This window comes from Bombus vosnesenskii, unplaced genomic scaffold, assembly GCF_011952255.1.
Source record: "Bombus vosnesenskii isolate JDL3184/JDL3185 unplaced genomic scaffold, Bvos_JDL3184-5_v1.1 scf7180000016262, whole genome shotgun sequence".
Classification (NCBI taxonomy): domain Eukaryota; kingdom Metazoa; phylum Arthropoda; class Insecta; order Hymenoptera; family Apidae; genus Bombus; species Bombus vosnesenskii.
In genome coordinates, this window is record NW_022884331.1 from 743,647 (window position 1) to 771,126 (window position 27,480).

The 27,480-nt window shown below is 32.5% G+C and overlaps 1 protein-coding gene across 9 annotated transcripts; it reads left to right on the plus strand.

The window, feature by feature from the left end:
- On the plus strand, positions 1–26,317 carry LOC117241943 (dystrobrevin beta-like). Of its 9 annotated transcripts, none has more exons than XM_033508237.1 (17): positions 1–428; positions 16,263–16,427; positions 17,380–17,596; positions 18,026–18,108; positions 18,401–18,552; positions 18,662–18,770; positions 19,345–19,511; positions 19,613–19,740; positions 19,833–19,931; positions 20,038–20,119; positions 20,498–20,536; positions 20,645–20,763; positions 21,381–21,546; positions 21,642–21,940; positions 23,541–23,686; positions 25,247–25,306; positions 25,864–26,317. In XM_033508237.1, the coding sequence occupies exons 2-17, from the start codon at positions 16,268–16,270 to the stop codon at positions 26,124–26,126; spliced, it is 2,289 nt and encodes a 762-aa protein (XP_033364128.1). In that variant the 5' UTR covers positions 1–428; positions 16,263–16,267; the 3' UTR covers positions 26,127–26,317. The 9 variants fall into 9 exon arrangements, with proteins under 9 accessions (XP_033364128.1, XP_033364130.1, XP_033364129.1 ...); XM_033508239.1 differs by having other exon boundaries at positions 23,553–23,686; XM_033508238.1 differs by having other exon boundaries at positions 20,645–20,757.
- The last annotated feature ends 1,163 nt before the right edge of the window (positions 26,318–27,480 follow it).

The following is a 27,480-nucleotide window of genomic DNA, read 5'->3' on the forward strand; positions in this document are numbered from 1 at the left end:
ATGGCCGCAAGGCTTGCGATGCACATTACGTTGAGATTGCGTTGAGTTTGTTTATCGCGACGTTTCCGTGGCAAGAAAAATTCTGTGACTTTCATTCGACGCGGGCTGATTATTGCCGTGTATCTCTGTAAAAAGTACGTTCGGCTGAATCGTATTTGTCAGAGTGGCTCACAGAAACTACGCGTTTGCTCCTCTTGACAGATCTGTCCCGTGTTCGGAGCAGTACCTACTCGAGTGCCACGAGAAGTGTCGTTACATCGTCATTTTGGGTGACTTTCTTGTAGTAGAAGCCATTCTAATGACGTCGCGTATGTGATAGAACGATACGAAAGGAGCCTTTGCCGACACGGGGACGGCGACCCCACACCCGTCGGCAATTCTTTTTCTTCTCACCCTTGTTGGAGACACGCGCATCGAAAGCGTCTAAGGTATGTACACCGGTAGGCCAGGTTAGGTGCATCGCCGTGTCTCGTGACGGCGTTCTGGACGATTTTGATTTATTGCACACATGTTTTCGTATACTTCTTTACAATATCAGATAAAAATTAATGGATGGCATTCTAATTTTTATATATAGTTTTATAATAAGGTGGAAATTTCGAATTGTTATATCCATTTTTATGTAGCAGATAAGACTTGTAACTTAATGTACAATGAAATTTTCACGTGTACAGAATGATTTAAATGAATGATAAGACTATTGATATAAGATTTTATTAAAAACTGTAAATATGGAATCTAATATAATATATGAAGATATTGTAGCTCTGTTTGAATTTTGTTATTAAAGTCGATAATACCGATACGGTTTCCACAGGTGTTGAGATCTTCGATTTTACTGCACCTGCAAGAATGTCCCCTTATTTATTTACCGTTATAGTATATTATAACGGCAACTATAAACCCCGGCAAATAAGATTAACTTCATATGCGTCTAATGTAATATAACGGACACTGTCCCGATGAGTATATGTACATATATTCTATCTGGGCAAGGAAGTGTTTGTTCCCCCCTTAAACGGTGCTCCACTGACACACGTTGCTTCCTCTACTCGGCACCGGTCCAAAACATTATTCTCAGTTGATTCATCATTGTCGTGTGCTATTAGTTAAAAGTCGTTCGAATTTCAGTGCACGGAGTGACGTATCGCTTCGTAATCGTTAAAATCAATCTATATCTTATTATAATCCGATCATGTAATTGTTCGAAACCGCATGACATTTTGAACGATTGACATTTATCCCTGACATTGATATAAGTACGTACGATAGTCCTTGTCTGGAAATCATTTGGAAATATGTTACAAATTTTAATACATCGCTATCAATTGTTCGTAATACGATAGTGTTACATTTGACAGGATATCGATTCTATATCATTGTCATGTTTTGTAGTTCGAGTCGCGTAAGACGATTAAAGATTATTTATTCCATTTGTTCAATCGTTTATCAAAAGATTAAGATTAGCTTGACGAAAATCTGAATTATGAGAAATCCGAAATTGGCCGCGCCTTTTGGCCGCTCCATTTCGCGCGTTCCTCTGTACGCACCAAAACTGTCCCACATTCCCAACCGTTCCTCTGTCTCCTCAAGCGATCTTATACACCCCCACCTGGCCCACTTATTGTATTGATTCAAACTTAGGCATCCACACGTTCCTCATTCCTTTGCAACTTCCTGCTTGACGATCTTCCTCTGACACTTCCTGTTGGATCCTTCCGGCAATTTGTGCGCTGCAAAGACAGTAATTCCATTCGGGAAGATATATTGGAAAAAATAGTAGAACGGTATATATATGTAGTTGGGGATTTTCAGGTTTCCTGGGACATTCCTTCCGCTGACGTGAGCATTGTTCCGGTCTCAGTTCCTCTGATCAATTCAACCATTCAACTGTCATTTATTGTTTGCACAGATATTTTCGATATATTAGGGTTATGTGGATTGTTCGAGATTTGTAACTGATACTATTAATTCTACATATTACTATTTGTAGTTATATATATATATACTCAGGTTCGAAGGCTTTTGTCATCGACAGCTTTCGTCGAGACGATTTCTCTTTATGTGATCAACAATCAATACACTTTTTAGTCCCCTGTAAACAGAAATACCTTTCATAAAATGCTAGTTTCATTGTAAACAAATTCTTTTTATTTGTGGAGTAGGCTTTCTATTATTAATTACTATCATTATTAATGAACATTATTATTATTCCTAATAACAGTATATAAATTGGTATTATGTATAATACTAAATTAACAAATTATTAATAATTATTAATTATTAAATATAAATAAATAGGTATAATTGTTTTTTTCTTGTTTCACGAATTAGTATATGTATATGAAGAAAGATACTTTATAAGAATTACTCATTCTTATTATTTTACTTATAATTTATCATATAAGTTTCCCTCCGTATAGATATGAAATGAATATCTATCGTTCTCAATACTAGTTCAATACAAGGTCGCATAACAAATTATGCTAGTCTGTTTGTTATCTTGTGTACTGACATGGAACAGCTGAATTAGTCTAATCATTCAGGCATTCAAGTTATAATATACCGCATTTGCCCGGAGCAATTGAAAGGTTAATAATATAATGATTTTGTATAGTACGAAACTGGATATGATATTATAATAACATTAAACTAACTAAGGATACTTAATTTTACTTTTAAAAATAAACTGACCTTTTTCTCTTTCAAATATTGATAATTAATTTATATGGTATGGTGGTTTTCAAAGAATTAATAATCATTCTATTATTCCACAATATCCCATTTGCTCACACACATACACACACACATCGTACATCAATATATATCAATTGTATATCAATAGATCAAATAAAATAAAAGATTAGAAGAACATATGATAAAGGACTAGAAGTATTAAATATTAAAAAAACATTCTAACTAATTTAATAATGATTAAATATCATTTAATAATGATAAAAATAATGAAATATTAATTAATAAGAAATTTTTGAATACCAAAAATGTGGTTAACGCTAGAAGGCCATCTAGAATGAAATATTATTATTTTACAACTGTTATTATTCGCAAAAACAATAACAAAGAAACATTGAAATGGTATTATTACAGAACGTCAATATCAAAACAAAATTCACAGGATGTGAAATTTCACATTTCGAGCGTCAAATATGAAAAATAGGATATAAAAGATTACAGTAAACACGTGTAAAAAGATATCAAAAGTATCAGTCGTATCGTGAAATGAAAAGAAATGTTTGCAACGAATGGTTCACGTAATCATAGAATGAAAAGTAAAATTAGAGCTGAAAACAGACGTTTCGAATTTCAAAGTTGGCGGTAATTTCGAAAGCGCATCGAGCACTTTGATTCGTTGATTATTTCGCTGAAAGATAGCAGGTAAGATCGTTCTTTCTCTCTCTCCTTTTCTAGCTGTAACTCGGTAAGTAAAATATTGATTAGGCAGTACAGAAACCTAGATAGTTTTTACTGCATTTATCGCGGCCGTCTCTATATTTATCAAGCATTCCACGCGGTGATCTCCTCTCTTCCTTTTTTTCTTTCAATATGTACGCATCAATGATATTAACCAGATCAGCGAAAAAGCTTTGTTCGCGATACACAACTAGCTTTCGGTACAAAGCTTTGAAAAACCGAACCTAAATGGGATTACGTAAGTTATCTTGGCGAGGTTTTCCGCTCTGTCAGTTCCTCGTCGATTTAGTCAGTGTGTTACGCTTGGTTCTATTTACTTAACGGTTTTCCACTTTGATGTATTTAAGACATTGTCAAGCATTAATCGCTATTGGGCGCGGCGATTGAATCAAATTGAGTTACACAAAGCCGATTCGCTAAATTGATTAAATGCTATTGAGTATGGTCACGAAGGTTTTGATCGGTGGTGTCTTTATTTTGGCGTGTATTTGAATGGCGAACAGCGTTTTTATTGTGAATATCGAGTATTTACATGAAACATTATATTTATTTGATGACGGAATACATTTTTTAATACATTACAAAACTTATAAAAATATTTAAAACACGTTATTAGCAATTGGTTTAAGAATTATTTCTATTTTTTTATTGCGCCTTCCTTTGTAGTAACTGGTATTCAAAATAAAATTCTTCAAATAGTTTAAAAATAATTATTTCTCAAAGCAGTTATTCATATTACTGTGATATAAAGAAATCGATATAGCATCAAACAATTAATAAATTCATTTTTCTCAAACCGATTTCCCAGATTGAAACATTATTTAGTAAATATGTGTTATTTAATCTGTCAGGTTTTGTGACGCAAGCACAAGCTTGTCCAAATATCAGAATTTTTAAATTGGTACTTAATCACCTGACCCAATGCCAATATCATTCTTGCCCATCTACACACTGTATATTATATTATGCAAAAATTTTAGGCCGTCTACTCACAAAAATAATTAATCATATATTTAGAAAATGTTTTCATGTAGTGTTAAGAAAGAAACAAATCTTTTATCAATTAATTTTATATTATCAAAATTGTTTTTCTTATATTCGGGTTAAATACGCACTTGTCCGCTTTCTCCATATTTCAAAACATATTCTTCATCATAATATTAAAATATTAAAAAACGTTCTGAATATTTGGAGATATAATATACTATTTATCTTAAGAATTATATCTTTGGCAAGATAATAATAATGCATAGCAAAATTATTTGGAGATGGAAGAAAATAGAAAAAATGAAGAACATACATGAGAAATATATTAGGTCCGGATTTTAACATTCCAGCATAGTCCTGGTGGAAACCAAAACGAATAAAGTAAGGATAGAGGCGGGAAACAAACCAATAAGATACGAGGAGAAAACAGAACGGTTAAACAACGATAAAATGATACAGAATGCTGAAGGGAAATACATACAGACCAACATAAGAAATGGGAAGAAATAAAAGATACTTAATGATAAATACTGAAGAATTGGAAATGGAAAGAAGAAGAGACGAAGATTTTGTTGAAGATCTAACTCAAATGGACTGGGCAGGGCAATTACAATAGCAATACAATAGAATAGAAGACGGATATAACAAGCGCTATAAGTAAATTAGAGGCAATTAAAAAGCTAAATATTTAAATGAAAATTACAAAGGCAGAAATCAAAGGTGAATGCTAGGTTCAGACGTGGGAACGAAGAAAGGGGAAATATGTATTGAAAAAAAGAAGATACAATCCGCAAACTATGTAAAGAGGCATGAGAGTCACTGGAACATATGCTGCATGAATGTAAAGAGCTGAAAGGAACACGGTTAACAGGAAGAAAAATACTAAAGGGGGAGGAAAAAGGAACGGACTACTATATAGTGCTGGAAAAAAGGAGAATCAAGGAAGGACAATTGGAAGGAAAGGAAGGGGCGCAATTAAAATCTTGTAATTAAACTTCCCCCACACACGCGCGCGAACGCACGCTTGCACAAAATAATTATTGTTACATAACAAAACTATTTTATATTAAAATATTCTTTTTTAGCCATAAAGGGACATTAAAATAAAAAAAAAAAATCAGCAAAAGTGAGCATGTTTTTCTACCTATGATATTGACATTAATTCATGGAAACAAAACATTTTCCACCGAAATCTATGTTCACAGAAAATAAAACCTGCAATTACGTTAAACGTGCAACCCGCTGAAAAAAATCGATACCCTTCGGTTTTTAGAACTGGTGAAGGTATTATTATTGCAACGTTGCCAGTAACCTGATGCCATAGTCAATCGAGCAGAATCTAGGATCGATATATGTGCACACACGCAAAGAAAACGCTGGGAAAGGAAAAAAAGAAGAGAGAAAATGGGAGGGAAAAAAGAGAAAAGTTTCATTGCGTGTATACGGGTTATTGGAGTATACGGAGTGGCCGAAGGCCGGAAAGCAGTTACGAAGTTCATTGCGCCGCGTAATTAAAGCGCCAAGTGGCGAACAATACGACAACCGTCGATGCCGATTCACCCTTCAAACAAAACTTCACCCTGCGCCGTTTGCGTAACAGCCTTTAATGACTGAATGAGCCACGCCGGAGGAATCATATCTTCATTTGTTCCCAATAGTCGACTAAGGGTTAATGGAAACAGAATGCTTTTCAAGGAGCGATATTCCTTGGTTTCGAATGATGATATTAAAAGAATAACTATTTTTCATGCTCTCTGAGCAATATTCGCTTGCCGGTAGTTGCACTATCTTTTGTTAAGACTCATTCAGATTAAATAATTCGCTTGAATTCAACTAACCTGATTTTAATCCATGGGCCAAGTGGTGAAATAATGTGAAGGTAAGGGGAAATTCGAGGGATGTCCACCTTTCGTGATTTTATATTTTATCATATCCTGTTTGTGAGAATTGCGACTGCATAATTAGCATATTGCAATGATTATAATTTGAGATTGAAGTTTCTTATAATTGTAATTATAATGTCTCCTAATATTATAATATTGCCAAATACAAGTAATACAAAATATAAATAAACGTTTTCTGATAGAGAATATACGGATGTATCAGTTTCATAATAAAACATATAAGATGTAAATAAATATATTATGATAAACTGGAAGATAAATAAGAACAGTGATTAAAGCATATGATCAATATGGTGAAATAAGTGAAACGAATGAAAATAATGCGAATTTGTAGCAGGTATTTACATATTGGCAATCAGCAGCGACTTGTTAAAGAAAACACTGAATCTTGAGTATGTTGTGTTCACAACCTGTTCATTTCAATTATTAGCGGCAAAAAGCCAATAAGATCGAGTGACTGTGCTCGAAGCGATATTCACGTTTTCGAGGAATCGTCGAGGAGAGCTATTTTCATAGCTCTGAGAAACGCCGTTTGTTTTGTTGGTCCTCTAAAGCTAAAGCACGGCCGTGTGCTTATTTATGTCTATTCAAATTGTACATTCGTGATTTGCAACGAATAGCTGGCGAGAACGCCAAATTCCTACTTCATTCGAATTTAAAACACACCATCTCTTTGGATAAGATTTGAAACACCTGAATAAGCTTGCTTTATTTCGTTTTTGTCGAGCTCCAAAGTGATATAAATGGGAGCTACTAGCGAAACGTAAAACCAGAGTTAGCGATTTAACAAATTTAGTATTTTTTATTTTAATGTGATTTCCAGTTTAGTTTGATAGAATTGTCGAGCTTCAAAGTGATATAAATGGGAACTCCTAGCGAAACGTAAAACCAGAGTTAACGATTTAACAAATTTAGTATTTTTTATTTTAATGTGATTTTCAGTTTAGTTTGATAGAATTTAAAAGGAAAGTGAATATTCTATCTGAAATGCATAAATAATTTTTTCATCGAATGCTCGCGTCATTGAAAACTGTTTTTACTCATGCAACAAGCGATTGCCATTGTGTGACATTTAGTGTATTTTTAGCTTTGCAACGTAGTCATTACGCGGAAAAACACATACCAGGCTGAAGAATTTTAACGAGCAGAGATAAGAACTCAATAGCGACGAACTTAACTGAATAGTGCACTTGTAAACTTTAGCACCTATTCTGAGGTAATATCGCATGTTCAATATTCAATGAAATAAAAATTCCGGTTTATAAGATTAATGATAAGTGATCATAATGAAATAATGTGGTCTTGTAAATTAAGGCTTATCGGTATCAGCACATTTTTTTCGCAAAACAATTGCGTCACGCAATTAAGCAATTAACGGGATCTACTTTGTACTTGATTATTAAATCGTTGTTAAACATCTTTAATTCTTACGTCGGAATAGTTAGCATTGTACGAATTAAAGAGTATGATATGTCGTAATAATACGTCGTATTTAATTTAATAAGCTGGTAGCAATGTGGGGATATATTGATCTGCAGTGAGATTCTTTCAATTAATTTTTAATGTAAGGCTTATGTGATTCATGTATTCTCCAAAAATAAAAGATTACATGATTTTGATCGAAGACCACGTTAAAAGAATGTAACAAGTTCGTTTTCAATAGAATTATACAAGATATACAGGGTGGTTGGTAACTGGTGGTACAAGCGGAAAGGGGGTGATTCTACGCGAAAAAAGAAGTCGAAAATATAGAATAAAAATTTTTTTTCTTTTTTTCTTAATTTTTTCATCGAGACAACGATCTACAGTGAGATCCGTTATAACGTACCGCAGGCGTACCGAGCGAAAATTTAAAGTCGAAAGTTTTCTCGAAAACAAAGCCTCAAACGAAAAATTTTTATTCTATATTTTCTATTCTATATATTCTATATTTTCTATTATTCTATATTTTATTATCTTATCAGCTGTAAAACACGTGTTCGTTGTAGCAACACTGAAGACCAGAGTTTTCTTATACCAGAGTATAAGGACAACTTGATGAACATAATGCGTCAACAACTAGTAAATACTCGGCGGGTTCGCTAGCTACGCTCGTAAAGGGCGTATGGGGTAGTAAGATGTCGCGAGTTCGAGACCACTCCTGGGCAAGCCAAGGTGGAAAACCAAATATCATCTTAGAAGTATATACAACGGGCAAGTGGGCCCCCCCTTGCCTATAATGTTGTAGTGCTTTCTATGAGTGTTTGGGAAGTACCCCCGGAGAACGGTTTCACTCGTTGCTGAACTACACCTAGGCCCGCCCGTGGGGTTTTAGCCGATAAAAATCAGCCGGATTTCCCCACGTAAAAAAAGGGGTTTTTTTTTCTTTTTTTTTTAATTTTTCCATCGAGACAACGATCTACAGTGAGATCCGTTATAACGAGACGTGATAAAGTGCACGCGTACCGAGCGAAAATTCAAAGTCGATTTTCTCGAAAACAAAGCCTCAAACGAAAAATTTTTATTGTATATTTTCGACTTCTTTTTTCGCGTAGAATCACCCTCTTTCCGCTTGTACCTCCAGTTACCAACCACCCTGTATATCTGAGAAATGTGACTTATTATGATGTGGTTTATAATTACTTAATTTTCTGAGTAGAAATATACTATTAATATTCTATATACATATTTCTACTATAAATTAGAGAAATACATGTATATAGATAATATAATATCTCATACAGATCATGCAAACGAATAATACACACTGAGATATAATATTTAACTAAATTATAACCGAACGTAACTACATTACGGTAGAAGTTTACTTCGATCCAATCACCGCGGGTTTCCCTATGATAACCTGATAGAAATTTTCGTGTGATCGCCACAGTTTGCCAAAGTAACTTGTAGTAACTAGACCCTGAACACACTACCATAAGCAGGTTACGTTACATGTAAAACAAAAATTTCAAATCAATGCTCAATATCTCAATACCAAAACCAATCGGATATTATACATATATATGCAAGATCAGAAGTTACATCAATATTTGTACAAGTAGTTGTAGTTACTTCAACATTCGTATTATAATTATATTATCAATGATATATAGTTCACATAATACTTAAGATTTAAATTAATATGTATTAAAATTCAAATTATCTGTTATTTAATTTGAAATAGTTAGAACGAACGAATTTATTATATAACATAATAGAAAAATATTTGAGAATAATTTATTTGATTTTAATAGTGAAGTTACCTTTCGTATATTATATTCACAATAAAAATAATGTAATAATTGAAATGAGCTATTACTTTGAATTGTTATTTTTTATCTTTATTTCAAATAGAGTTTGTCTAAACCTGATATAAATAAATATATCTAAATAATTATCTATTTGAATAAAAAGCAATATTAATTTTATCAAACGTATCTGTATATTTGCAATAATTATAAAAAAGCAAAATCTGATGCTGTAGTTCTAGCCCCAATCAGCCTTTCGAGACTATTGCTTTTATCTGAACTCATAATGACGTAGTAACAAATTATATGATTAATGCGAAGTTTCGTGGCGTAGAAAAGATTCGTCTACGAGTAGTAATGTACCACTGCTTTACCGCTGTTACATAACCGGTTCAGACAACTACACCTATAACTTTCATGCGCCTTTAGAATTTTATGTTTATTGCAGTCGTTCCGACATGGTCGATTTTCTTTGCAGTTTCTCTCTATCGCGGGTTTTCCGATAGTGACGGGATCTGAAACACTACGAACCACTTCGAATCTGTATCGCATATACGCTGACAAATTCGAATCACTTCGAACATGATTCGAAGCTTGGAGCTCTTGGAAGTCTTTTTAAGTCTTGAGTCCATAAAATCTCCAAAAGACTCGATCGTTTTGAAATTTTTGGTCGTCTTAAAAGTCTCGATCACCTTAAAACTTTTAAGAGTTTCAGTAGGTTTTGAGAACTTGATAAGTATTCGACATCTTACAAGCCTTTTGATTATTGTCGTTGAAACGGTATCATTGACATAGAATATTAAAACAAATCTGGTAAGTTCGAGTTATCATAAATACCTTTATTTCAAGACGGCCCAAACTTACAAGACTTTAAAGCCTCAAGAATTACTAAGACTTTCAAGAGCTTTGAACTTTGGATCATGTTCGAATTGTTTCAGATCCCATCACTATTTTCCGTGCGCGTTTGCATCGGCGCGACTGATGAACTTTAGCGGTGATTCGCCTTCGAGCGAACACGGGCCACAATGCATAGGAACGGAGTTTCGCAATGACAGAAAACAGGCCATCGCGATGGCACGATTTTATGAGTTACGCTGTGCGGCAAACAAACGACGATTGTTACGATTTATTCTCTCCCCGTGCTCGCACGCTATGTAATAAGATCGAAGATAAACGTGTTTTTATCGATCCTGCATCGAATACTCCGCTTGCTCAATCAATTCTCTAAGAAGAAGAACCGAAGTCATGACTTAAAAAACAGTGCGAGTCCATCAATTAATATATTTTTTTTTATTATTTATTTATTTATTTGAATTTTACAATTTGTCCAGTAGGACATTTGGTAAAATGTTGTAGCTGTATACTAATATAACATGTGGGTGGCTACTCCCAGCGGGGTACCATCATCGTGTTTGTTAGGTTATGTCCTTCACCAATTAATATATGAAGAAAGTTATTCCTTTTTTTTTATTTTCTTTAACTTATTATTGATTTTGTTGAGATTTATTTAATTATAGATATATTTTATTTTATTATATTTTATTTTATTATTATTATATTATTATTATTATTTATTATATTTATTATTATTTAATATTATTATATTATATTTTATAGATTTTTATAACTTTAATTAATTCACTATAAAATAAAAAGAACCTTAAAATCTAAGACGAAAGTATTAAAAAGTTCTAGTGTTCGACCGTTCGCGCAGAGGCGCGTTCGCGGTAGATCGCGTCAACGAGAGCCGTAAGTTCTCGTTACGATTGGATAATCGACGCCACGAATTGGTCGATCCCCTATTTCGATTAGGATAATAGAGGTGTACTGAACTGAAGTAACAGGTTATAATATATTTATTCCGATAACTTTGTAGATACAAATAGTTACGCTAGGTTCGTGTAGACGTATTCTCACAGACATGTAAATAGTAAATTAAAACTGATGACTGATCAATGAACGAAGAACCAGTCAAGACATTGACTGATCAACGAATGAAAAACCAGTCAAGAGATGTTGACTGATCAAAGGCTGATAAACCAGTGAAGTTCGGTGACGATGCTGCCGCAGAGGAAAACTATTGCTGGGGGTTGGTCGCCCCACCACTGGTCGCTTGTGGGTGAAGATGACCATTGAACATGGGAAAAAGGTCTTTTCACCTGATGGAGCAATAACCATAAGAAACGTCTCGACTTGAATATATTTTATAACAATTAAGGTAAAAAACAAATACTTAGTTTTATGGAAGTTCTTTAAGATTATTGCGGTCCGACTATTTATATTTGCGCAGTTAGTTTTTTTTTTTTTATTTAGCTGTTTACATTCACAATTTGTCCGATTTGGACATTTGGTAGAATTTTTTGGCTGTTTGATTATTATGTGGGTGGCTACCCCCAGCGAGGTACCACTTCGTGTTTGTTAGGTTATATCCTTTGTGAATTTGCGCAGTTAGTGGCCATCTTGGCCGAGAGATGGAGTTTGGTTTGTATAAGGTAACGGGACGTAACATCTAGAGTATATAGTTTAATTGCACTGGAGTTTCTAGGGTACTAGAAGTATGTAGTTTAATCGTTTCTGAAACGTGTAATTTTGTTGAAAGTATAATTTATGATAGCATATAGGCACAGTTCACCTTGTGGACTGTAATATATTGCGAAATAAGTCGAAGAAACGAACAACTCGAAACTCGAGATTGTTTCTTAATAAACAAAGGTTATTTTTTCCTATTTCATAGATTATTTAAAAATATTTTATACGTGTTATATAATACTATATTTTATTACTATCGTATTTTATTTCTAACAATTGTAACTGACAAAAATTGAATTTCTCTTATTAAAGATAAGAATACATATGTATACCTATATACGTATATGCGAAATATGTTCTACCAGGAAGCTTTATTCATTTAAAATATATTAGACGACCCATGGAAAACTTTCCATAATGGAGGTTATACCATTTCTCTCGACCTTGCGACTTTCGAAATTACTACAATGTCCGTCATTATTGTCATTTCAAAAAGATTTAAAGAAATTTCCATAACTTGTGAAAAAATCAAGACGAAAGTTGCTTTTATATTTTCTCGTAGAACTTTCTTTTGTATTTTACACGTTACATTACACGCGAAAATATTTTCTATGCGTATAAGCTGGTTTGTAAGCATTTTTTAGGAAAAAGGAATAATTTTTTCAGACACTTAAATAGACTCGAATGCAAATCATCGTTCCACCGTTTCAACGAAATATGCCAGACGAATTCAAAGATGCTTCCGGATCGTATTTCGCCAGAGTCGCGAATTTACCGAGAAAGTAATCCGCGAAAATACTCGGTGGCAGAAGCAGCCGGAGATATCAATCTGCCGGTGCATGGCAATGCTCGAACCTTTTTTTCTTTCAACGCTCTTTCACTCGATTTCCCTTTCTCCCGGCACTTTTCATTCTAAATGCACCTGTCTCCGTTCCATTTTGTTGGACAACAACCGACGAGTCACATCGATTTCCCGTTCCATTGCGCTAAGGAACTGTCCTCGAAGTCAGTGCGCTGAAAATCATTCACACGATCCTGAGGACCAGAAACCTTAAATTTAAATTGAAGGAATAACAAAGTTCGAATAGCTCTGGTCTGGTGCAATGATTGTCAAAGGACGTGCAGCACATCGCGAAAGAGCAATGTCTTCTTTTTCCTTTTTTTTAATCACGCAATTGTATCTGCTGTTCCAATTTTTTAAATTTGTATATATTATGCGCTAAAATATCTGTACAATTTTTAAAATGTGCTGTGACTAGAAAAAATTTGGGAACCACTGCTACAGAATACACAGGGTGGTTGGTAACTGGTGGTACAAGCGGAAAGGGGGTGATTCTACGCGAAAAAAGAAATCGAAAATATAGAATAACAATTTTTCGTTTGAGGCTTTGTTTTCGAGAAAATCGACTTTGAATTTTCGCTCGGTACGCGTGCACTTTATCACGTCTCGTTATAACGGATCGTTGTTTCGATGGAAAAATTAAAAAAAAATTTTTTAAACAATTTTTTATTCTATATTTTCGATTTCTTTTTTGGCGTAGAATCACCCCCTTTCCGTTTGTACCACCAGTTACCAACCACCCTGTAGATTCCCAAAGTGTGGATCGCGCCTGCGAATTCTTATTTCGCGTATGATAAACAAATTTCACTTTCAATCCGTGTAAATGTTAATACACGTGTACACGGACTACAAATATACTCGTACGCGGGTATTCAATACACATATACAGATAAACGAATTCACATGTTTTTCGATCATCCTGAGAACAACATATTTTAAGATATTCAAAACTATGTTCAGGACCGTTCCACGTTTAACTATTCAATGATTATGCGTGTATATTTAAATATACGCATACATGTGTAATAGGAATACACGATCATTCCTGTTTCACGGGTATCCGTATGTTTCTATAACACGTGTATGGACAGTATGTTTGAATATACGCGGATAACCGTTGAACAATCAAACGTGAAGCAGCCTTACACCTGGTTTATTATTTTTTCTTCCCGAGAGTCACTGAACTGATGATCGAAAAACATGCGAATTCGATTAACTGATTTCAGAATCACGCTAACTGCGAGTACTTAGATACCTGTGTACACGTATACTTAAGAACATGGATCTTTAATTCTTTAATATACGTTTCACGCGCCACAGATACACATGTATTTTAATACACGTTCAAAACCTCGTTAAACATTAAAATATGACAATAGTTTACACGTCCATTAGGACAACTGTAATTTATCAAAAATAATCGGTGAACAAATCGAAGTCGATTCAGTTAAAGATCACATTAGAATTACTATTTCTACCTATTTTGTTTCAGTTCGTAGAACTACACGAATCAATTTTGAATTGCTTATAAATCAACTTTCAATAATTACACTTCGTGTAGTCTTCGAATGGATCACGAAATATTTCTAAAGTGGATCTCTGTTCCTAAAAGTGTGGAAAGTTCCAGGGAATTCGATTCTGTAAGTCTAGAACGATTTAGTTCCGCACAATCTCACGCAGATCCTGCTGATCGAGGCTTCATCGTACAGAATACTTAACGAACTGAATTGCAAATGATCCTTTTGCCTTTGGTGCGCTTCGTTTTCCACTTGAATCATGTCGTTACTCCCGATGGTGATTTTCCAGCAAAATATTAATTGCTTTGATATTTACCGGCTGCTTCCAGTTGCTGCTGCGACAATTCGGCTTTGTCTGAAACAGTCTCCTATGAATTATCAAGCAGTCGTTGAGTGATTTCCACGTTCCATTAAGTTAACGACCGGCGAACTCTCCCGTTGTTTTGTCGGGTATATCAACGATAAAAGTAATTGTCTTCCTCGTCGGCATTCTCGTTTCCATGATTTCTTTGTTAGCTGTGCCAACATGATAGGTCGTTGTCGATTGTTGACGATACGAACGAACGTTTGGAGGTTTTAAATTGAAGTATTGACTCGGGACGTTATTGAATCGACACCGAAATGCGGCAATTTGTGATGTGAACGAACGCTGCTGCGAATCGATAGTATATCGAGTGGCTTCGTTACTGAATATTATTTTATTTTGTTGGTTTCAGAAGAGGATAAAATTGTATTTTGTTATGAGACTGTTGTACGGGGCGAACCATGTTTATTTATATGAACAAATTAATTTAACTGATTCCGTGAAAATTAATTTTGATCAAAATTATAATAGAATATTCAATAATTATAGATACATGGCAATCGATTATATTATTCGTTTGAAATGAATATTCAGAATGGAATGATTTCAAAAAAGAGAGAAGAGAAACAATTTGTGTATAATATGGTAATATATTACCAATTATTTAATTTACATGAATAGTATTATGCGTATTGTATAATTTCTATAATATTGATTCTAATATTATGTTATTTCTATAAGAAACAAATTATACGCACTGAACTTTTAAAATTCGACACTGTTAACTCTTTCGTGCTTAAATGTTTCTTGGAATATGTAAAAATTTATTTTTATTTAATGATACATTTTCTCTGATCTTTTTCTGAAAAAAACGTAATGCACTAAAATTAGAATCAGATTTGTTAAACATAAATATACTTATTGTATTTAATGACTTAATAACATATATTGTTTATAGACAAAACTTAAAAGTATTATAATAATACCAAAGAATATGTGTCATAACACTACTATTTTATTTTCTTCATCGAATGATTTTGTTGAGTTTAACTTTTCTTAAAATGTCAATTAAAATGTTGGAAGTTATCGCTGCCGCTTCAAAGGCGATCTTCGTGCTTCACTATACTAGTTTCGTCGCAATTCCTGATCTTAATAGCATCGTATTAATCGCGCGATGCTTGATTCATCAGACTGGACTGAAACTAATCAACGACACAATGAAGCACGCCGTGGCGAATAGTGCTCGTGCATTCTGCGGATGCCTTGAATGCCCTCAGAACCCTTGAGAATGTTCACCGTAGGCGCAATAAAGAACGAAGAAATCTAGCTTTTATTGATTACTCTGACATTTAGATAACTGACTAAAAGGCTGCATTAGGTTCCGCGTAGGTAGTTAATTGACCACGAATAAATTTTATCGTTCGCATTCCATTGGAAACTGACACGATTTTTAGGACTTTCTCAATGCATACAAATAGATCGAACATGATACTATTTTATTTTTATTATATGTTGCAGATAAGATGGCGGAGGATGGCGCCGGAGGGTCGGGAAATAGCAGCACCGGGGAGGCAAGCCGGTTGCAGCTGTTGCAAGAAATGCGGCAGCAAAATTTTGATAGCATTCGATTTGCGTCGTACCGCACTGCATGCAAATTGCGATTTATTCAGAAGAAAGTTCACTGTGAGTGTAACGTAGACGTATAACGTAATAAACGAAGGAAAAGTAGGTGTAAACAAATGAAGTTTTGGGTTTTATAGACAATTCTAATAGAATCTGAGCTTTATCGTACAATAATATTTGTTGAATATTATAACGTGAATATGTCAGAAAGAGCCGTTAGGCCAGGCCCAAAGACCTAGCTTACTTAACGCTAAGTCATCTATTTGGTACATTTATGATCAACTTACTGATAGTTAAACTCTTAAATCCTATTGACTCTTGATATCAGGAAATTCCAAATCCAACGAACCACCTGAGGCTGCGAAACGCTTTAATACGAACCACTTGACGCCAGAAAGCATATACCACTTGGTGCCAAGAAACGCATAGTTTGATGCATTAGGTGAGAATCTACTAAAAAAGATAAGTCAAAGTTCTTAGCTGTACTAGGAAGTTGTTTTTAGGATTCCGTAAGCTACGAAATCACAGAATCGTCAGGTAACCGAATGGGAAGGCAATCCTCTAAGAGTTTCCAAGTTCTAGAGATTTACAAAATTTCGATATTCTGAGAATTCTGATACCTTTGTTAATTCTGGTGTCCTAAAGCTTTAGAGATTCCTAGATTTCGGATGATCCGTAGATTCTAAGACCTTTCATCCTTTAGAATCTTGAACCATTGACTCCTGGTATCAAGTGGTTCATGAGGTTGAGCGCTTTTTGGCGTCAAGTGGCCCATAATACTAAGGGTTTCGAAGCGATCCATAGAGTCAAGAACTTCCTAGGATCAAATAGTCCGTGTGGCTATGAGATAGCGAGCTCGCAGTCGAAGTGATTTATGATACCTATATATTATACTTCGCTATTCCATGTAATAATCTACACCGGTAGTTCTCAATCTTTCCACAAAAGCGCACCATCAAAATAAAATAATTAAAAAATTTCATTACTAAAGCACATCTTCTGTTGTATACAGTACATAACGTGGATATATGGAATGTAATCGAAGCATTTCGGGAAAACGGTTTAAACACTTTGGAACCATCCAGCACATTGGGAGTTTCGAGGCTGGAAACTTTATTGTCTTCCTTATTCCATGCCCTTAATAAACGAGTGCCTGTTTCGCAACAAGCCAAAGTCGATGCTACAACCGCTCTGTTGATGAACTGGTTACTTGCTGCCTATACTACAGGGTAAATAGATATTGAATTTTATATATGTGTTAAATGTTTTAACCCTTTAACAGTGTAACTTGAAAGAGACTTGAGTAAAGATTGTTAAATATAGTACTATAAATTTCACATCTTAAATGTCTTCATACTTAGTATAATTGCTAATATTTTTTATATTTATTTTCTATGAAAAGTTAAGAATATCTTGGGGATAAAAAGACAAAGTATTACTTTCTGAATCGTTCACTCTGAATTCTTTGCCATTTTATTGCATCATTAAAAGATTAAATAGTTAAATAGTTATATAATTTTGTATCCTTCGATTCTTATTACAAAAAATTTTTTAATTAAATTAAAGAGTAATTTAATTTTAGGAATTAAAGTTGTGTAAATACTAATTTATTGATCATATTCACAATTATGATTTATCGAAAACTACATTTTTCGTAGGGAAAACAATAAGATATCCGTTTTCTCCGTGAAAGTAGCGTTAGCTACGTTATGTGCTGGGAAACTAATGGACAAATTTCGATGTAAGTTATTCTCCGTTCTTTATTTTCGCTCACAAATTGTACGAAGTTAAGCAGAAAAGCATGATAAGTAAATTTTTATTGATTTTCTGATTATAATGTCACTTTATGATTAAATAGAAGGATTCTAATGTAACAAAATTGGAAATGGAAATGATCCGCTAAGACCAAAAATATGTCTTTTAAAAATAACTAATGAGTTTGTGGAAGCCAGAAAATTGATAAGAATGGATTTATTATATTTTCCCGTGTAGTACCAAAATTAATTAATTAATTCAGTCTACTTGGCGAACAGATATATACTCACAAATATCGGATAGCAATGGTCACATGATACACTGGAGATTCTCTGACTATTTGAAAGAAGTTCTAGCGTTAACGGCTGCTGTTTACGAATCGCCTTCTTTTGGATACTCCGAGGGTCTTGCCAATTCAATATTTCCCCAAGTAAGTTCATTAAAGTGAACTTCTGTCCGTATACTAGGTAACTGGGAAACTTCTTTAAATTTAATACAACTCGGAAATTAGCATCGCTGGGTGTCACATTGTGTTACAGAATTCGAAAGTCACGGTTAACGATTTTTTGGATACGCTTATGTCTGATCCAGGACCACACTGTTTAATCTGGCTTCCATTGTACCATAGAATGGCTGCTGTTGAAACAGGTAATTTTCCAGATTTCAAATTAATTTAGAATTAATGAATCTCGCAATGCAGAAATCAAATTACATATGTAGTTAGAGGATTTTATGCTTTAAAATTCAATTTATTGTTACTAGTTATAATAATGCTAGAATTATAGTAATACTAGAATATAATATACAGAAAACTATTAGAAAGTTATATGAATATCCATATATGTGACCAATCGTTTAGAATATTTTTGGATTATCTACTTTGAGTTCTTCTAGACTCATAAAAACATCTTCCGGTATCAGATTTATCTACCTGATGATCATATGCTTTAAAGTAATCCTAGATGAATTATCATATTTCATCTTCAGCTAGCGAATTTCTCAACAGAAAATATTAATTGAAGATAAATAGATACACAACTACTACAATTTACTGAATATTAAAATTTCTTCTTGAAGTAGGTATTCTGTATATTATAAAAATGCTTCCACTGAATACTGTCGTCTAATATTCATATGAAGAAACATAATACCTTAACGTATTGCAAACGAAGATGCAACTTGTGCATGTAAATGAGCTTTTCATTCATTTAAAATTTTTCAGTGGCCCATCCTGTCATGTGTGACGCGTGTCACAAAGAGAACTTCACCGGCTTCCGATACAGATGTCAGAAATGTCACTCGTACCAGCTCTGTCAAGATTGTTTTTGGCGCGGTAAAGTTTCTGGGACACATAATAACGATCATGAAACAAGGGAGTACAGTAGTTTTGTACGTGTTGGATAGAACTTTCAAAGTTTCAAACTTTTCCATGCATAAATAATAATATGTATCTTTTACGTGACACCAATCTTCTCCTGTTTTTTCTGTAGAAATCACCGAGCAAACAGATTGGACATTCCTTACGAAAGAGCTTCAGATGCGTACCTGAAAAGGGGAAGAACAGTTTACCGAGATTTCCGGAACAACCTGAGAAGACGTTAGATTTATCACACATAGTGTGAGTTTCATGATCTATCATACTCATATGATATGTATAGCCGTCGATATGAACGCGATTCTTCAATCGAAAATAAATTCCCTGCATTGCAGCCCGCCATCACCTTTACCATCTCACAACGGTTTTCCAGATCCAGGTTTCATGGCTCCTTTCGATTCCGGATCGATGGACAGCCGTTCTACTTTAAGGAGGTGAGCGTAAAACAGATAGAAATTGCACAGCTTATACTAAATGTGCACGTAACGAGTCACAATTTTATTTATTTTTTTTTTATTTCTTTATTCATACATTGTACAGTATGGATAGTTCAAGACTGGATGATGAACATAAATTAATAGCACGATACGCACAAAGGTTGGCTCAGGAAGCTAGGACTATGGTAAGATATCTTATTTATTCTAAAATAACTAACGTTTAATATTTGTTGTTTACTGTTCTACAACTGTATGGGTACATGCTTAATATTCATCTTAATATTGTAACAATTATAACTTGGTATTATTTATATAAAAAAGCTATAATTTTAATTTACAAAATTGTTCAAATAATTTATACGAAGTTGTCTAACAAATAGTATAATCTTTAATGTGAAATTTGTGGGTATATTTGACATAATGTGGTTTGGTGTAGATTATGATAAATGCATGAAACTTTATGCAAAATTCTCAGTTATTAGCAAATTAGAGCAATAAACTTAATTAAACGTTCAGCTGAATCGTGACTTTGTGTGACTAATTTTAATTTCATAATTGCACAGCCTCGTGCCGCATCCAGAATGTCGCAAGCTGACCAAGCAGTAAGTATGCGAAATTTTTACCATCATTTGCACAAGTAACAATGATTCAACTAAATTTCATTTTCTTATTTTTACAAATTACTTGAAATCACAATATTTGTATTACAGGGTAGGGCACCATCTGATGCTAATTTGGCGTCATTAGATGCCTCGAGAGCACAACGCGAACTTATATCGCAGTTAGAGGCAAAGAACAAGGAAATAATGCGCGAGATTGCAAGGTTAAGGTATACCTGTGTCGTTTATTTCCTTTATATCAAGCCTAAACCTCGAGTTCATCCTGTCGAACCATCCTAGGATCATGCATGTTAAAAAGGACATTCTGTTTCGCTTCTATCACTTTTGTTGCGTAGAATGTATATACTAGAGCTGAAGACATCACAACAATCAATACTAACATAAATACATCTTTCCCTCTATGCATATTTCACTTATATAACCGTATAAATAACTTAAAAATGAAGACAGTCGAATCCAAAATCATTACTAACATCGGAGTATCCCGCTTGTAATCGATATTCTCTTCATTAGTTTTTTAAGAATCTCTGTATCTTACCTTAGTTGTCTTAGTCTTCGATATATTACATTATTTACAAGTTTAAAGTAATTAGGTGTATCTATCTTGTCTGAAAATTATACAATAAAGTTATTATTAAATTATTTTAATTTTACGTTAATATAATTTTTGAAATTGTTAGATTCATTAGATTCACACACAAACACCACATTAATAATATATTCTCGCTTCAGCTTGTAGTTAGTGAAATGGAATATCTAATTCAAAAGATATTCCAGCTTTTTTTCCATTTATTTTTTACCATATTAACATTGAATCTAACTGTAGGAGACAACAAGAAATAGAAGCGGCTGGTTTGGAAAATCCTGCATTAATGTCTGAACTGAGAGCCTTGAGGCAAAGAAAAGATGAGTTAGAAACTCATTTAGCAACATTGCAAGATTCTAGAAGACAATTAATGGTGCAACTGGAAGGTTTAATGAAAATGTTGAAGGTATTATTTCAAGAATAATCTATAATCTCAATCTTTCTTTTAACATTTCAATTTTATTATCATAGTGCAATACTCCAATATTTATATTATTATAGAATCACCAGGCATCTCCAAGGTCAACACCAAATAGTTCACCACGAAGTACAAAGTCACCACCTTTACCTCCTGGTGCAGTGCCAAGTAGTAGATCAGCTCCACCAACTCCAGGTGGTCCACTTTCTACAACTCCACAACAACAACAACAACAGCAGTCGCAAAGTCAACAACAAATGTCTCAAAGCTACCAGAGTCCCGTTCCAACGACATCAGTGGCGAGTGTAACTAATAATACCATGCTGGGAACAATACAAAATCCTATTCCAGATAACTTATCATGTGTTGGAGGCGACGTAAGGTAGGCAGGCATATGAAAAATCTCTGCTAGAAATCAATGAAAAGATAGTCAAAGTTAAAAAGACACAAGGCAGCAAAAGAAAAAGCAAACATTACAATCTTTGTATAAAACACTGTTATATCATGCACATAGAATGATTTAGAAATAATTCTCAAATTTATCGGAAAATTATGGTTAAAGAAATATTTGGAAATATATTGACAAGGTCTAAATACATATCATATTTATAAAAACAGGAAAAATTCGTTCCTTGTTTCTTTTAACATTTTTTTAGTACCATTTTATATTGATATGTTTGTGAGGTTTTTTATATAAGAATCATTTGTACAAAGATTTGTACCGTACTTAGATATTGAAAGTAATTACTTTTATAGAAAAATTAACAAAATTTTATATGTTATCCACATTTATTATGTACTTTACGCCATATTTAAAACAGTCATTATTATATAATTTGTATATGTAATAAGAAATTATGTTTAAGCTGTATGAAGAAATTAGTCATATTTTACAAGCATATCTATAATTTAAACGATTGATTATGTCTATTTCTATGTTATATACGTTTATTTAAAATTGATTTCTTCTAAACACACAGTGCTAGTATAATAAGATTTTAGCTGCACTTTATGAAAAGAATTAGCACAGTAATCATATCTTTGGTTGTTGCATGTGAATATTAATGGGACTGTATTATTGATCAGCTAGTAACAAGAATAAGTTTGGTACTAGTTGAACAACTAATGATTTTTCTATTTTAAAATATTCCTATATTAACGATATTGTAAATTCTGATTGCAGTTTTATTAAAATATTATATTTATATAAGTCATTGCTTTTTGCTATTTTGAGACGCTTTTAGGCACTATTAAATTTTTATAGTTTTATGTTATCGATTATATCTTAATTTTCCTTCATTGCATTTAATTTGTGAAACATTACAGGCATGTATATTTATACGGAATGAAACAACAGATATATAATGTACCTTAAAGAGCATGTTCAGATCTTTTACTATAGATTACAAAAATGTTGTTACATTTTCCCTTATATTAAATTGTATAATTGATTATATAATATTATTTTTTTAATAAAAAAGTAGTTTTATGTATTAACTATCTTTTATTTTTAGTTGCATATACTCTTTTACCTATCTTTTGAAATATTGTTATGAACTGAATATATTATGTATAATACCCTAATTCAATAATATCTAAACTTTCATCGCAATTAAAATTATATTTTTCAAAAATCAGAATGAAGTGTTGTAATAAAGAGATTATAAAAAGAGAATGCTGAGCATAAATATATGGAACTTTAAGAAGTAACATATGTAAGTAAATTTATTAAAACACAAAAAACATATAGATTTAAAGAAGTAAAATTTAGTTTATGAAATTTTTACACCCGCTTTCTTTTAATATTGCATGTTTATGCTAATATATTGCTAATTTAAAGTTTGCGAATATACTGATATTTGCTGATAAAAAAACTTTCATCCCTAGATGCTTGCACAATAAGCGTGGCATGTCACGATCTTAACTTAGTTTTTATTTTGGAAGTCGCTTTATGCAAAGAAAATAGAGATTTTCGATGTCAGGTCTGCGTTCAGGACAAACAGCTTGCCAGGGAGTGGTTCCAGCAGTGCGAATAATAGCTTGGGCCGATCCTTACGAAATGACTTATTGGTAGCTGCTGACAGTGTTACTAATGCCATGTCAACACTCGTGAGGGAATTGAATTCGGGTATGTTGTATTACAAATTTTAACATACTTTGCATCAGAAATGAATGCAAAATACTTTGGTAGTTCAAAGTGGCACAAAAACTTGTATTTAGCTATCGTTTTTAACATAGGCCTCCAATAATTGTATATCTGGATTAGGTGTAAGGCATAGAAATCATTAGCCCTTAAAATAAAAAATGTATAGCCAACTCGAAGAGGTAACAATTAATTCATATAATCTCATATGTTTAAAACTAACATACTATTACAAAAACTCATTAATGAAATGATATTTGTGAGTAGTTATAATAAGTGAGATATTAAAAGTTCTTATGTTCCTACCAATGTGTATGTTTTTGTTTCATTCATATTATTTTGAATAATTACTCGATTATAAAAAAAAATTATAGCAATCTAAAATAACTTATCAAGTAAATGTTTTTCGTACATATATACATTTTCTCATATTGTTGTTCATATTAGTGTAAACAGGCATGTTTGGCAGTATTTTTCTTCTATCACATCATTAGATTTTATAGCATGTAATAATGCATTTCCCTACCTATTTTTAGTGAACAAAATTTTACAAATTTATTATGGAACTAAAGCTCAAATACAAGGTAAATTTTACAATTCATACATAGCCATATGTTTATATTAAGAATTAAAATATAAAAGAAATTTAATTTTTTTATATTATTTGGAAAATAATTCTTATAAATATTTATATGTAAAACAAAATAAATAATTGCATATTCCTATTTAGTACTTACAAGAAGAATAATATGCGATTTTTTTATGTATATTAAGTACAAATATTATATTGTTACAATATTTTTAAATAATTATTTAAATTGATAAATTCACAAAAAGAAAACACAGGATTTTATTTTATTCGTATCTAAATGTGTCAATAATGATTTTTTAAGTTCTTTTTTTTAAATTCAAGATATATCTTATAATATTTTTATAAATTGTTTTATGCAAGTTTATAAAGGTTATCATACATATATATTACTCACTGTTAACAACTTACAGATGTAAATATTTAGTTTTTGCCTCTCTTTACACAGTTTGCCTGTTATAATTCTTATTTTCTCTTATCTAGTATAGACTTAGCAAAATTTAGTCTAGAAATAGCACAGACTACTACACTACACGTGAAACAGGACATGCTCTTTCTAACAATAAGACAATTTATAATTCGATTAATGATTTAAAAATGATTTGAAGACAAATTGCAATTAAACAAAAATTTAGTTTATGCAACTTTATTCTTACATTTACTACAAAATAAAAACGATGTTTCATTTTTAATAGATACTTCGAAATTTATTATAATATTTCTTTTGTTTTGAATACTTTAAGAAAGTACAAAAATATAATAATGTTAGTAATAATTATCGTTATTATAAGAAAATATTTGATTGGGATTTAAATGTACAAGTCTCTATATAAAATATCCCATTGGTATTACAATTTTGACAAAAAGATAGATATTTTCATATACAAATGACACTTTAGACGTGTTGTGGAATGTGTGTGATGCACCCCCTGTGAATGTATCCTGGTGCCTTGCAGACTCAGACCAGGAGGATCATTCTCACAACTCTGGCCGAATTAACATCAGAAAGCCGTTAGGTAAGAGTTTGTTCAAATTTCCATTCTCGTAATTTTTTACATCCTCACAAGCATTTTGCAAAATATTACATCACATGCTTCTTTTGCATAAATATATAATTACTATATTAAATAAACGTGTTAGTAAACGTATCTATTATTCCAGACAGTAAAGCGTTAACAGTAAATTGTAAATTGGGAATTGTAATAGTAAATCAGGTACATTTTTATACTAGTTAAAAATTACATTCTGTCATTTTCTTTAGAAGTAGTTAATTGACCGTCGTTTCATTTTTGCTCAATTACATATTTGTAACATACAATCACACTTCTAAATTAGTAGACCGATATTTATTTTCCTTTCAATTATTGTATATAATATTATCGATATTGTAAATGTAAATAAACATCTGAATTCTAAATATATTGACTAAGTAGATACAGTTATACAATATTCATTTTATAGGAATTAGCGTTCTTTTCTGCATACAAAAAATTGAAAGATCAAATATTAAAAATAATTTGAGTGTAACAAGTACATTCATAATTTTGGAATTATCGATTTTCCTTATCTTCAGATTTCGAGGCTGGCGAGGATGGTGATGATAGTAGCGGCGGCGGAAATTCTTGGCGAGAAGAGCTTCAGCGACGCTATCAACAGGAGAATGATTTCTTGGCTGAATTGCGTGCACGCAATGTTAATATTTCGCAAACGCCATCTGCTACCCCATCCAGCGAGCAAGAACAAGAAAGAGGCGAAAGGGAAGAGGCAGATGGAGAGAAGGAGGATGAAAATGAATCTAACTGGACAGAACCAGCAAAAAAATGGGTCAACCGATAAGTTTGTTATACATGACATTTATATGTATTCTAACGGCTTAGAAACTGCTACCAAATGAAACGCAAATAAGTTACTGTAGCTCCACCGGTTATTTATGATAGGCATATATCTGGGTGTTAGTGTGAAATATAACCAATATGACATTAGATTTTGGACAGTATTTAAAAAAAATCTTACAGTTTTCGAAGCAGTACTTTTAATCAAAAAGGTTATCATGTCAGCAAACACAGAGGTCATAAAATATCTTGATACAAATTTTAACAAACAGGTAAAATTAAATAATATAAATTTATTAAAAAAGTACGAAACTCTTATTTAGTATTTGTTATTTATCTTTAACATATTTTATGAAATAAGGAATTTTATTGTTTTTCTGCTGTTATTAAAATATTGTTTCTATATATTTAAAATATTTATACGTTTTGTTTTAAAACAAATATGAATGAATTATCAATTTCTTTTATACATATGTCGTTTCTTTTATTTCTGTAACTGTAATTAAACGCATTAAATATAATGTTACGAATAACTGAAACCAAAGAATATGACTGGCGGTGTTTATGGGCCTAAGATATAAAGATCTCTAAATCAGGCTAAATATAAGAAACTTTCTCTAATTTATACATTCACTAATACTACATACAAGACACTGCATTTATACAATTTTGTTATAAAAATATGGAAAGACATTAACTTAAACCTGGGCGCTCAGTACGAAACAGACATTTAGTCTATCGTAGATGTTAAAAATGGAAGAAACTTTTGCACAGGTCTCTTTGACCAACTTTGTACAAGGAGGTAAGTAAATATAATTAAAGAAGTTTTTTAAAGTCGTAATAAAGAAGATTGTTAAATGAACGCTTAGTTGCAGAGTCCCGACGTTTTTTTGTACATTCATACGAATTAGATACAATATTCAATATAAACTTTACAATCATTAAAAACTTAAATCATCGTATTTTAAATATATTTCATCGTATTAGGTGCTTGACTGTAGTCATACGCGACACATACAAATGTCATAGAAATTTTTGTAATGCATTTTAACTTTTTGTTCTCATTTTAATAATATACACCTCGGAGCTAATGACTCATAAATAAAATCTTTTTCAAATTATTCATTATCATTATTAGTTTTATTTGGCTGTGTACAATAATTCAAGATTTGTATCGGGTCAGGTTAGGTTCATCTCCTATTCTTTAAATGTACTGTCAGCTGTAAGTACTCGAACATCTGCTGAATATTAAACAACAGTCATGTATGTTGACATACAAATTAAGAAAGTTTCAAAAAATGGAATTGATTAGTTTCGCTTCTTAGTGATTTATCTATTGGAATATCTAATAGATTCTA